General features: G+C 40.1%; 1 protein-coding gene across 6 annotated transcripts in view; it reads left to right on the top strand.

The window, feature by feature from the left end:
* Positions 1 to 13,886, top strand: part of MYO6 (myosin VI) — a 120,009-nt gene that overhangs the window by 101,290 nt on the left and 4,833 nt on the right. For 2 of the 6 annotated variants that reach the window (XM_087718842.1, XM_087718843.1), the window contains exons 26-33: positions 386 to 594; positions 1,036 to 1,114; positions 5,748 to 5,908; positions 7,786 to 7,815; positions 8,201 to 8,239; positions 8,852 to 8,955; positions 11,474 to 11,605; positions 12,881 to 12,907. In XM_087718842.1, the coding sequence (XP_087574968.1) occupies positions 386 to 594; positions 1,036 to 1,114; positions 5,748 to 5,908; positions 7,786 to 7,815; positions 8,201 to 8,239; positions 8,852 to 8,955; positions 11,474 to 11,605; positions 12,881 to 12,907 (781 nt within the window). The remainder of the gene's footprint in view (positions 1 to 385; positions 595 to 1,035; positions 1,115 to 5,747; positions 5,909 to 7,785; positions 7,816 to 8,200; positions 8,240 to 8,851; positions 8,956 to 11,473; positions 11,606 to 12,880; positions 12,908 to 13,886) is intronic. The other 4 variants (XM_087718845.1, XM_087718844.1, XM_087718846.1 and 1 more) reach the window with 4 other exon arrangements.

The raw sequence follows: 13,886 nt of genomic DNA, 5'->3' as shown, positions 1-13,886 counted from the left end.
ATACGTTTTTTTAAGAAACATTTTTCAAGGACTGGACACAAGTTTCATTTTATCTCTTTACAGTTTGATGGTATATAGACATAACACTTTTTAGTAAGAGAGCGAAGGTATAGACTTGGGTTTACAGGTCTTAATTGTACCTATGCTACATTCAGCATTCATGATGAACAATGTACACTATAGCAGGGGAGTTGCTTATAGGTGAAAGTATAAGGTTTATGAAATCAAAATAGGTGGTCAAAGCTAAGGAGAATCTTAATTTTGCTGCTTTGATGGAGGGACAGAGTTCCCATATTCTTGCTGTGGTTCATTTTCTTTCTGTCTTGCTTTAAAACTACGTGATATATGCAAATTATTGTGATTGTTTTTACGACTTATTTTATAGGCCACTGTTATGCCTAGACAACAGATTCAGAAGGAATATGACACCCTAGTTAAAAGCTCTGAGAAACTCTTGAGTGCCCTTCAGAAAAAGAAGCAGCAAGAGGAGGAAGCCGAAAGATTGAGGAAGATCCAGGAAGAAATGGAGAAAGAAAGGAAAAGGCGTGAAGAAGAGGAGCAGCGTCGGAAGAAGGAAGAGGAAGAAAGGCGACTGTGAGTGTGAAATAATTTAGATGAAGAGTGGTAGAAGCAAAGGCAAATGTTAAGCCCCGGAGAAATCAGGAGATTCAGGCTCAATATTCTCAAATGAGTATAAAGATTTATTGCATGCTCTCTACGAGAATCTGGCCAACTAGTGGCCAAGGGAAGTGAATGGAAGATAAGAGAAGCATTCATGATATGCTGGATTTACATCTCTTGCGGGTATGCAGGGACTCATGACTTATGACACATTTGACCCCCTCCCCTCAGGCTCAACTTGGTCATCTCCAATATCAACTTTTTAAACAAAAGCCGTATTTTGGAAGTGACTGCTGTTTTCAGGCAGTTCCGAATTCTGTTACAAAGGGAAAAAAATTAAATTTTGTGGGAAAGGGAGTGAAACGGTTTTAATGTTTGTCTGAATCAAGTGGAATTTCAATTTTTTCCATCTAGGAAATATGAGATGGAAGCAAAGAGAAAACTGGAAGAAGAAGAAAGGAAAAAGAGAGATAACGAAGAAAGAAGAATTCAGGTGAGGTTGAATAGGCGTTTCTTGTGCTACATTTTGCATACCTTGATCCACAGATATAATGGACTCTGCGCATGCATGAGGTGTGATGACTTGGATTCCCATGTGGGTCTTCAAATCATCCTATTACGACAATGTTGTATTCTGCTCACAACATTTTGGATAATCCAACTAGGCATACTGCACCAACTATTTTACTCCAGAGAAATCTGCGCCGCTGCTAATTTATTAGGGAGAGGAAAGTGGCAGTCTCTTTAGATTATATGTTATTAATTATAAATTATAAAATCTAAATGGGAATGGGGAAAATCCAATGCCTTTGGTGTATACTTAATCTTTAATACATATAGTGCCAACAATGGAAGAGCATTAATTATCAACTGAACCTCTTTTCTTGCCCAGGGAGTTTTGTTGGTTTTATCAGTCGTATATGTCTTGGTAGAGAAACCCGTTTTGAAAACATGCTTTGCCAAGCTTGGGCAATAACTTTTCAGTAGACTTCCTTCCAGTCTCAGCAGCAAAAGCAGATGTTCCTTTCTGTAGAGTTTTCTCTCAGGCCATATTTAGTCAGCTTTTCTTTTGATGAATGCTACACTGAGTAATCTAAAACAGATCTGCATAAGAAAACATCCATAGCAGAAAGAAAGACTACATGGCAATATCACGATCAGAATAAATGAGGATGCCAGCTCATTGTTCTAGGAAGTCTGCTAGGATAGGGGGAATGACTTTGTGGATTTGCTCTTCCAAAAAGAAAGTTCAAGTGAAAATTTCAGCATGTATCAGCAGTAATGCATTGAAATACGATTGCTTGAGTCTTAAGCTGTCAGTTTCATAATTTCCATAAGATGTACAACGTTCATGTATTAGAAGTAGGAGCCTGCAGAACCCTACAATATTCTCTACAATTTTATCACTTAAGCCAATTAAATATACCATCTTAGAATGAATCTGTCTTTTGATACAATAAAATCAATCCCCTTATACTCCCATTGTGGAACTAGACCACAAAACATATTTCTGAGGCTAAATGTGTGAGGTGGCCCTGAGGTAATGCCACAGCAGTGGTGGGTTTCAAAAATTGTTCGAACCTACTCTGTGGGTGTGGCCTCCTTTGTGAGAGTGGCTTGCCACCCATGTGACCGGATATGAAATTATGAATTAGTACTTAGGTCGGTCCAAGTAGCTATTCAGAAACTCTGGTATTGAAGCATGCAAGTCTTAAAGCTGTCAAGTTACAAGATCCTTGCATCTGACAGCTTTAAAACTTGTGGACTTCAACTCCCAGAATTCCTCTTCCAGTCACATTGGCTCAGGAACTCTGGCATTGAAGCATGCAAGTCTTAAAGCTGTCAACTTACAAGATCCTTGCACCCCTAACCCTTTAGCAGTGGTGGGTTTCAAAAAATTTTGGAATCTCTTCTGTAGGTGTGGCCTGCTTTCCGGGTCCACTGGTGGAACCTCTTCTAACCGGTCCGGTAGATTTGACGAACCGGTTCTACCGAATAGGTGCGAACTGGTAGGAACGCACCTCTGTGTCACAGTCAGCATAATAATATTCTTTAGGCATGTGTTGATACAATAATTGTAAAGTAGAGGATGGGTAGCTGTGTGCCCAGTGAGATTATCAGAGTTGTGTTAGGATCGCCCCTTTGCCCAAAGGCAGCTTCCAACTGCTTGGAATTTATTCCTCTTATGGCTTCAGCAATATTGGTTAATCTGCCAGGACAATATTTTTTCAGTCCAATCAACAATAACAAAAAGAAAGTTGCTGTTTTAGCCACCCTTGTCAATTGTAAAAGCAGGTAGGATGATCAGAAGGGGAATTGGCTACAGGAGAATTAGCCCAACAGATTCTGTTGCCCAAGCTCCCTTCAGATCTCATGGTACTTCTTCCTTAATTCATTATATAGATGTATATTCTGGGAGTATATCATGCACTTTTGTCAATATCAGGATCAGAAGTTATCAGAATAACAGAGTTGGAAGGGAACTTGAAAGTGTTATTGCCCAAACCAATGTTCAAATAGGAGTCTCTGTACCAGGGGTGTCAAGCTCAAGGCCTGGGGGCTGGATGTGGCCCACGGAATGCTTAGATCTGGCCCATGAGACCACCCTGTAAACATCAAAGGACCGACCTGAAATGCCCCTGCCAGCGAAAACAGCACTCAGGAGGGCTTCACTAGCACAGGGCTGCAGGAGGCCATCACATCCAAAAGTGAGGTCCGGGGAGGGGGGGGGGCGCATGGGACTCCGTTTTCACTGGCAGAGTGCTAGCAAAACAAACTACTAGCAAAAGTGGATTTCCCCCCAGCCCCGCCCAAGCTGTTGCCCCTGACAAGAGTGATGCTGAGCTGGCCATGCCCATTATGGCCCCACCCACCAGCCCCACCCACCAGGGTCAAACACAATCCTAATGCGGCCCTCAATGAAATTGTGCTTGACTTCCCTGTTCTATATAATTCCGGACAAATGACTGTCCGTTTTCTGATAAATGATAACTCAATCATTCTTAACAATTAAACTCACCAGTATTTTGAATTTTTTTAAACAAAGACATTATTTTGGTTTTTAATATGCAGTTTTAATTCATTCCTGCATTAAGAGTTTGCTTCTATTCCTTTTTATTAATTGTAAATTTTAATCTGCTTTATTAAAATCAATTTTCTAAGTATGGCTCTAGGAACTGCAGCATTAAAGGATTTAATACTCTCACCTTTCAGTAGCTCTGCTTATTTATCTACCTCACTCGATTTAGTGATTTTAATTATTATGAAAAGTAGTAAGCTGAGTGACTTTATTGATCAGAAGGTCACAAACAAGGATCACATGACTTGCAACCCTCATAAATATGAGTCAGTTGCCAGGCATCTGAATTTTGATCATGTGACCATGGGGACGTGGCAATAGTCGTAAATGTGAAAAATGGTCATAAGTCTCTTTTTTCAGCGCCGTTGTTAACTTTGGTCATTGAAGGAACTATTGTAAGTCAAGGACCACCTCTACAGAATAATTTCTCCTCTGTCCATGCCTCTGCCCTCCTGAATTTGAAATCAAGATTGTTTCTGATACAGCTAGTCTAATTTATAGGTTGTAGTGCAATTTTAAGTATCAGTCAGGCTGGACTCCTTATAGTTTTGTGTTGTGGCTCGGCTGGAGCCTTTGGAGCTGTTATCAGCGAGGGGCCCTATGAGTCATGCTTGGAAAAGGAGGAGGGCTCTGGACAGGGGTCTGACTCCGAGCAGGGCTCAGAGAGACTAGTTGGTCCCCAGGTAATGACTGAGCCTTGGATCAGTGGGGAGGAGACAAGAGAGGCTGAGCAAGAACCCTCCTGTGAGTTATTTCAGGATGCACGTAGAAGAGCTGACCATAGAAGGAACAATTGAGGACTCATAGGAGGTGATTACACACAGCTGTTGCTCGTTAGAGTCTTCTAAAAGGACTGATGGTACCACGCCCTGGTTGCAGAAGTCAACGTTGTTTGTTTGTTCGTGAGTTCAGTTCCGCTCCTGTTCGAGTTGGTGTTTATGATTCAAAGAGGCACTTGGATAAGTGATTTGCTTTCTGAAAACCTGGTTTGCCGTAAGAGTTTTGTTTTAGCGTTTGCTGTGTAACTTTTTACCAGATACTTTATCTATGTTTATTTTGGGCTCGCAGCCAGCTTGAGCCGGGACTGATAAAGACATTCTTTTGCAAGCTTTGTGTGGCTGTAGTTTTGGAACGGGCCAGAACAGTTTTGTATCTTTTAGATTAAATTAGTTTTGTGTAAACTAAGAGGCTCCTATTTAAAGAGGTCTCAGTGCCTGGGCAATTTGTTTGAGGTTGGAAAATTTAGTAGTATTCAGAGGGGAGACATCCAAGGAATTGCAGGGAACAATTCTTTGGTGTTGCAAGGCTACAACACAAAAGAAGAGAAAAAAACAGAAGACAAGGGAAGATTATTTTCATGAAGAAGGTTTTTTTGTCTTCTTTTTAATGAAGGAGTTAAAATTAACTTGAGGGAGACTTTACCTTTTAAGATTGCTTGAACCTTAGTTTGCTTCATCTGTTGGTTGTAATGAATTATAATAGCAGTAACCAGCCAGCGACGTGGTGCTCAGTGGCTAAGACACTGAGCTTGTTGATCAGAAAGATCGGCAGTTCGGCGGTTCAATTCCCTAGTGCCGTGTAACAGAGTGAGCTCCCGTTATTTGTCCCAGCTTCTGCCAACTTAGCAGTTCGAAAGCATGTAAAAAATGCAATTAGAAAAATAGGGACCACCTTTGGTGGGAAGGTAGCAGCGTTCTATGCGCCTTTGTCATTTAGTCGTGCTGGCCACATGACCACGGAGACGTCTTTGGATAGCGCTGGCTCTTCAGCTTGAAACGGAAATGAGCACCGCCCCCTAGAGTCTGGAATGACTAGTACATATGTGCGAGGGGAACCTTTACCTTTATCTAACAGTAACCATTTGCACATAAGTGGGCTCAATTGTAATTGCAAACCACAAACTGGTGTTTCTTAAGATGTTCTCAGATACTAGTTCTAAAAATCCTAGCTGGCATTGCTTCTAGCATGCTGTATTGGATCTAGCTAGATAGTTCTGTTGTATTAAAATAGATATTTCGATTAAGTTATCTTTTTTATGGCTCTGCAGGTTGAAGTTGAGGCTCAGCTGGCCAGAGAACGTGAAGAAGCAAGTCAGCAGCAAGCCATTTTCGAACAGGAGCGCAGAGATCACGAGCTGGCTTTGCGAATTGCCCGAAGTGAATCTGAGCTCATCAACGATGAGGCTCAGGTGGACCCAAGTTTGCGCAGGTATTGTACTTTTTCGGTGATGCTGCTGGAAAAGGCAGTTGTATAATAAGTTGTATAATAATGATGATGATAATGAGAACGCTGTCATTAAATTAAGGTAACATGATGCTGCATATCTTCCTATATTTGGACACTCATAATCTAGAGGCTACACTTTGCCACAGCTTTCCTCAACTTTCTTCCAGCCAATTATGTTGGGGTTGCAGTTCCTCAGATTCCCAGCAAGGATAGCTTTTAGCCATTGCTGTAAGCAATTCTGAATATTGTGATTTGACTCTGTTATAGCAGCCAATATAGAATAGAATAGAATAGAATTTTATTATTTGTATGCCGCCCTTCTCCGGGAGGACTCAGGGCAGCGAACAATTCAAGGGGGAAAAAAGGGGAACATAAAAAACAAAATACAAATAATAAAAGTAAACAACAGTCGCACAACCATACGTGTCGAGAGGGGAGGGAACTCATCACCCCCAGGCCTGCCGGCAAAGCCAGGTTTTGACGGCTTTTCGGAAGGCCTGGAGAGAGGTGAGGGTCCGAATCCATGCGGGGAGTTCATTCCAGAGGGCCGGAGCTGCCACAGAGAAGGCCCTCCCCCAGGTAATAGCCAGGTGGCATTGGCTGGTAGATGGCACCCGGAGGAGGCCAACCCTATGAGATCTAATGGGTCTGTGGGAGGTAATTGGCAGCAGGCGGTCTCTCAAGTATAATATGGGGAAGCTGCTATAACAGATGTTAGTTAGGTATCCGTACTACCTTTCCTCTGTCAAAGATTTGGGAGTATAGTTCAGAGAGCGGTTTCTGAACTTTGTGGAGAGAGGAAAAAAGTAAAAAAAAATCCTTTAGGAATTTTGTAATGCCTCTCCATCCCAGTTCAGTCTAAACCAGGGATCTTGAAACTCAGCAACTTTCTGAGAATTCTGGGAGTTGAAGTCCACAAGTCTCATAGTTGCCAAGTTTGGAGACCCTTGGCCAAATAGTGTCCTTTGACATTGTGCTACAAGCAATAAAGGGTACAATGGAAGGATTTGCCATTTGAAAATTTTCCTTACCCATATTGGTGTGGATTAATTCCATTTCAGTTCCTCATAAATTGCTCTTCAAGAAGAATTAATACTGAGATTCATACATCAAATTCAGAAAAAGTTGGTTTATTGTATTAAATCATGTTTGGCTGGATTCACCCAACATTCATATCAAATTCAAACAGAGCACTTTCTTTGTTAGTATAATGTGGAAACCTACCTAACATTTTGACTGCCTTACTTACTTATTATTCTAGTGATGCTTGCAACCCTAAAAGACAGATCAGTGTCATATTAAAAACAAGACAGTATTTTTGCACAGGGAAAGTTTTTTCTTCCTTCCCCCTTCCTTCTCTCCCTTCCTGTCTGCCTGGAATAAACCATTTCAGCACATGCATTCTTTCTTAGTTTTTAGATGTTCTCCCAAACACTTGGCATAGGAATCAGCTTCTTTTTAAGCAGATATGTTTATCTGGGTATTTATTTTTCTGTTGGGTATGAGTTTGAGTACAATTTTCCCATCATTGAGTTTTGCTTGATGGAAGCTATAGCTTGGGATTGAAAGGAGGTGGGTTCCAGGGCCTCTATTTTGTGATGTTTATAGTGAGACTTCAAGACAATCCCCTTCTTACAGTGTGAATGTATGGGATGATTACAGACCTGTCATGGTGGTGAGAGAAAGGAGAAGTCAATGCATCTATCATTTAAGAAACTAAATAAATGTTTAACACCACTTGTTGATACCAGATTCCTGGTGATCTTATAAGAACATCATTTTGTATCCAGGATGATCTTGTAATGCTGTACATCAGTTTAGGAGAACTTCAGACTAACCTAAATATGTTCTGTTCGCAGATTCAATGAAGCAAGGTGTAAAATGACAGCGTATGAAAACATTTTTTTTTCCCTTTTGGGAAATTCTATAAAAATTGAGAGTGGGAGGGTAAAATAATTCTAATGTTCACTTTAAAAGAAATTTACAAAATAATTCACTTTAATTCTTCCTAATTCATCACAATTTGAGCATGCAATCAATGCACTCCATTTGAGAATCAGTCTATCAGATCAATTATATGTAAGTGCAAATGCTTGTGATTTAAATATTGTTTAAATATTTAAATAGTGATTTAAATAACCTGAAAGCTTATACATACAAAGAACTGGTTAATTTAGAGTATTTATTATACTATGCTATCAGTTAATATTGTAAAATTAATGCATTAAATCTTGTATCCTAATTCCCTAACATACATTCCTCATGTTTTTATAGGGAACAAGTGGCCAAAGAAATGTCAGAATACTTATCTAGGTGGGTGTAACATATTGCCAGAAAGAAATCAGTTTAATCACCAAATGCAATAACTATAAGATAAAGTTAATTTATAAATTCCATTAAATTAATTTATGTAAAAAATATACATTCTAATCAATGTTCATTCACTGCACCACTTTAGTACCCATTTCCTTTCTAATTCACTATTATATTTATCAATTGCATGAATAGGAATTACATTTTGATAAAGTTTTGCTATTATTTTGCTCTAGGGAGAATTATTCTGTTCTCTCTTTTTTAAAAACTGGGGTGCGATGTCAAGCATCCCCAAATTCTTAATTTCCCAGCATTAGACGTTTACATAGAGAACTAGGTCTTCACATAATATGTCCATTTGGTTTTTTCCGAAACTGTTTAAAAACAACCTGAGTCATTTCAGATTACGTTTATGATTAGTTTGTAAATTAGCAATTTGCAATCTAAATTTCCTTTCCTCTTAAATAAATATGCCTAAGAAGCATGTCATGGATGTTACCAATCTTTGCACTTGTCTTTTTTGATGAGTCCTCCTTTCCGCTTTGCATTCTTGACCCTAGTTGTTCCTTTCTTGAATACTTCTCCATTTTTTGTTTCTTTGGATGTTTTTAGGGGACCTACAGTTCAAGCTACCAAAGCTGCAGCTGGCATTAAAAAACATGACCTTAGCAAGTGGAAGTATGCAGACTTACGAGATACAATCAATACCTCTTGTGGTGAGTGTTGCCCTGTTTGGAATGTAGGGAGTGTCAGGATACATCAATATTTGGATTTTTTTTCTCTCTCACACAGAGTTTTGAAAGCCTACAGTATATAACGAATTGATACCTTTTGTTTTTTTTTAAAAGGCCTTTGATCGCTAAATAATTCTTTATTCAGCTCTAAAGCAGAAAATGCCTTGAACAAAGTTACTTCAAGCTGCTCCATATGTCAAAAGAAAAGAAAAAAGGGTGAAGCATTCAAAACTAAGCCGCATGTAAGAACCAGCAGGGTTAATTAACTGAATATAATGCAAAGTCATTACATTTAAACTTAACCTAAAATGATTATTGCTAATGACTTTTAAATAGTTTGCTTGGTCTGTTGTCAATATCAACCATTTACATTTAAAGTTGAGTGCAATTCATGGACTTGAAAGCTTTCACTCCTTCAGTTGTGTTGGAGATAAGAACCTGGAAGGCCGTAGTCTGCCTATACGGCTTATATCAGATGTTCCTCGTTTTTGCAGAGTTGTTTCTAGCAAGCTCAGGATTGACAGATTCAGATTAACTAAGGGGCCTGTTAAATGCAATGGACTCTCCTTTCTTTTCCCCAAGCTAGGATACTGGTTCAGATCCATCCTCATATCCTATTTTTCTTTAAAAGGGAAAACATGCTCATTCTAAATTGGATGTGATATTAAATCTCCTAATTAGGGAAAGATAGGGATATGCCTTATACCTAATTAATCCATTAGTTTGTCTAGCCAGTATTATCAAGCTGTCTGGCAGTAGCTTTCCATCCCTCCTTGCAGATGATGGGGGTTACCCAGTCGACCTTTTGCAGGCAAAGCAGGTGCTGAGCTACTCAGCTCCTAAATAGGCACTATTAGACTGGTAAGAGATTATATTGCCTCCCTGAGAGCCATTTTAGTGTAATAAATACACTGGGGTAGGAACTGTGAGGTTGTGAGTTCTAGTCTCACCTTGGGCCCAAAGCCAGCTGGGTGACTTGGAGTCAGTTACTTTCCCTCAGTCCTAGGACAGAGACAAACCACTTTCAAAAGTGTTGCTGAAAACATTCCATGGACTTGCCCATGCAGTCCCCAGGAGTCAAGACTTACTCAAAGACAGATACACACACACACACACACACACACACACACACACACACACACACACACACACAACACACACACACAAAATAGCAATAGCAATTAGACTTGTATACCACTTCATAGGGCTTTCAGCCCTCTCTAAGCGGTTTTACAGAGTCAGCATATCGCCCCCAACAACAATCCGGGTCCTCATTTTACCCACCTCGGAAGGATGGAAGGTTGAGTCAACCTTGAGCCGGTGAGATTTGAACAGCCGAACTACAGAACTGCAGTCAGCTGAAGTAGCCTGCAGTGCTGCATTTAACCACTGCGCCACCTCGGCTCTCTAAACACACACACACGCACGCACGGACAGCAAAATAGCCTCAGAAAGAAACATGCCAACACACACAAAATTTTGATTTTGAGCGGGAGCCTCAAAAGCTGGAAGACGCCTTGGTTTTTCTTGATCTCTGAAAGGGCCTCTGAAATAGCAGAATAATCATTAATCAGATTGAAATTGAGAGCCCCCAATCCTGATATCTCTATATTGACTTTTTCAGGGCTTGGCTCTGTGTGTGTCTGTGTGTGTGTGTGTGTGTGTGTGTGTGTGTGTGTGTACCTTAGCGCAGGTCCGATTGAATAGGGATCTATTAACTATGCTCTCTCTACTGAAACTCTCTTCTCCTCGTGTACTGTATATATCCATGATGGCGAACCCCCTGCGTGCACCCCAACCGTTGCCCTAGCCCAGCTCCACCACACATGTGCATGTGTGCCTCCCACCGGCCGGCTAATCCTCAGGTCTGAAGTGCATGCACGGTGGGATCTTGCATTGTATTTTGCAGCCATGCGTAGTGCCCCCGCACTCCGTTTTGACTTCCAGGTTGGTGCAGGAGGCCCTCCAGGCCCAAAACGGGGCGCAGAGGGGGCTGCACATGCCAACAAAAGATTAGCCATCACTGGTATATATCAATCCAGCATGAAGGGGTGGATCAATTGGGCTGAGCTCAAGGCTTAAAGAGAATCTGATATTTAGACAATGTGTGTGTGTTCATTTAAAATCAACCAAGTAAAACAAACTAAGTTGCTAAGAAACATACCAACAAACACAACATTTTGACTATGAGCCTCAAAAGCTGGAAGAAGCCTTCGTTTTTCTTGATCTCTGAAAGGGCCTCTGAAATAGCAGAATAATTAGACAACGTTTGAAAATAACAAAATTGATATTTTATGAATGTAAGCTTTAGAAAATTATCCTTCTTTTTGGTACAAATTACCAGTTTATGCACCCTGTATATATGTGAATCATATTGTAAATATAAGGAGCTGTGAACTAATTTTTTTCCATGTCAACAAATTCATAAACATATTCATCTTTTATCTTTTCTCACTTGTTTCTCACTTACTCCATCCCTGGTGCTTTTCCTGGATCAAAGATATTGAATTGCTGGCAGCTTGCAGAGAAGAGTTTCATAGGCGGCTTAAGGTTTATCATGCTTGGAAGGCCAAGAACAAGAAACGCAATACTGAAATGGAACAGCGGGCTCCCAAATCAGTCACTGATTATGGTAAGGGAAAATCTTAATTTAAGCCCTCCTTCTCCCCACGCACATACAAAAGTGTGTGTGTATGTGTGTGTATGGAGGGAGAGTGTCCTTGTGAGCAAAAGTACCTAAAGAATATTGAGCAGCTTATTTTTACCGCATTGACTAAATTTGTGTCATGGACAGCATCCTAACCCAACAGCATTGGATGGATTTTAGATTGAAATAGTTTCAGTTCTAGGGCTGAGATAAAAGGCCAGGCTAAATACTATGGATTCGTGAAGGAAGCTAGTAATAGAGTATTGCTGTTTAGAAAGAAGTATAGTAGTATTTGCTAAATTAGTAGTAATTGGTGCTTAACTAAGCACCATCCAGATGTTTGTAGCTTTGTTTTGCTACATGCCATGTGATTTTTAATTTCTTCATCTTCTTATAGTAGTTTAAATAAAAATCACTTGGGCCACAGTGCTTGGCTGGAACCATGGAAAAGGTTTGTGGACACAGTGGCATCCATAATCATAGTTGGCCTCAGGTGCAGTAGTGGGTTCTGGATCCCGTCACAGCCGGTACGCTGCAATGGGGCCAGGTGTCCTTGGCAGGCAAGCACGCTTCGCATGCACGCACATGCATGCCACCACTCAGCGACACTTGGTGGAGGTCGCGCATGCGCAATTGATCCGTTTGCCTCAAAAAGTGGTAAGGAACGTGGGTGGGCAGGTGGGCCAAACGGCCCACTGTTCCAATACGGTAGCCGCTGCTCCCAGCTACCACCAGTATGCCCATACCGGGCCGTACTGCCCAGAACCCACCACTGCTCAGGTGGTACAGCGCGTGACCTTCAAATAGAAGAGTGTTTATTGTAGCGTGTCTAACTCATATCGTTCCACGTTTTTCAAAGAGGAAGAAGCTTGTGTTATTTCAGAAAACCAAATGAAGGAACCATGGGCTTGTATCAGATAGTACACGGAATAGCCGAATGGACTTTTCCTAAGAAATGGCTTGACGTTTGTTGTACATGTTGTTGAGATAGAGTGAGATTTTGGGGTGCAGAGAATTATCTCAAGCGACTAGACCAGAGTGCTCAGATTCTGAGACTGAATAGTGGGAGAATGGGAATCAGGATCTAGCATGGATTCTGAGGAATGGATCTGGGCTGTTTTTACCCATCTATAAGAGCCGTGAATCCAAGGCTGATCTGATACAACATTCTAACCCCACTTAAAGACCTGTAGGAAGTTTTTTCCATTGATCAATGGATTCATTTTCTCTTGCATGCTCAGTATTAAATTTTGTTTTCAGATTTTGCACCATTTTTGAACAACTCAAGTAAGTGGGGGGATTATTTCATCTAATTAGAAAAAAAGGGGGAAATAGAACCCACTTTACTAACATAATTGTGTTTTGCTACAGTTATATTTGTTCTTTAGAAGCATTCAAAAGGTGCATTTTAAATATAATTAAAGAATTGTTGGTAAAGACATCGGACAGCAGGAATGTTCACGCTCTTTTAAGAATTTTGGCAATATTTAAAGAAACGAATAATTTATTTCAATAAAAATGTGTATACTGGTTTAATTTTAATTCCTTTCTTCTGCCAAGAGAAAATATTTTCCCCTTGTAGCAAAACATTGAAAATTGGTACTAATCAACTAACATTTGGAACAAAACCTAACACTTAGGAACTTGTTTTAGGAGAGAAAATAATTGCCTGTGTTGTGGGGAAATTGCTTTTTTTTCAGTATGTTGATTATCTTTTGGGTGAGGGCAGCTGTGCATGAGAATGAGGAAAAAAGACCTCTATATACCAAGCAAGGAACTCAAGATGGACACCATCCTATATATTAATTTAGATGGTGGGTAACCAGTCTCCATTAGCTGCAGAATGCAGCAAGAGGATGTATTGAAAATGATGAATTGACCGGTGAATCGATTCATCAATTGAAAACCGATTTCATTTTTTAAACAATTTTTTTAAAAAAACGAATAAAAGTATGTGTGCTATTGCTTAGGTTTATCATGCCAAATGATAATAATTATGACTGAAGGCTGGTTAATATTAAAAAGGTCTTTTTTGCCCATTTTCTTTTCATGGATGAGCTGCTTTAACGTCCACTGATATTAATGAGAAATATTTTAACAAATATTGCCTTTTATAGCAGGATAAACAATGGCTACTTCTGTATGTATAAACATAATATTTTGAACATTTTTTTTCTCTTCCAGTAATCAACAGCTTATCTAAAAATAAGAGGGCAAATAAACACATTTGATGTGACTTCATCCCTCTTTATTCAACTAAACCCAG

This window comes from Thamnophis sirtalis, unplaced genomic scaffold (assembly GCF_051295495.1).
Source record: "Thamnophis sirtalis isolate CommonGarterSnake01/CBP01778 unplaced genomic scaffold, rThaSir2_p1.2 scaffold_6, whole genome shotgun sequence".
NCBI classification, from domain to species: domain Eukaryota; kingdom Metazoa; phylum Chordata; class Lepidosauria; order Squamata; family Natricidae; genus Thamnophis; species Thamnophis sirtalis.
This window is presented reverse-complemented; position numbering and strand designations above follow the sequence as displayed.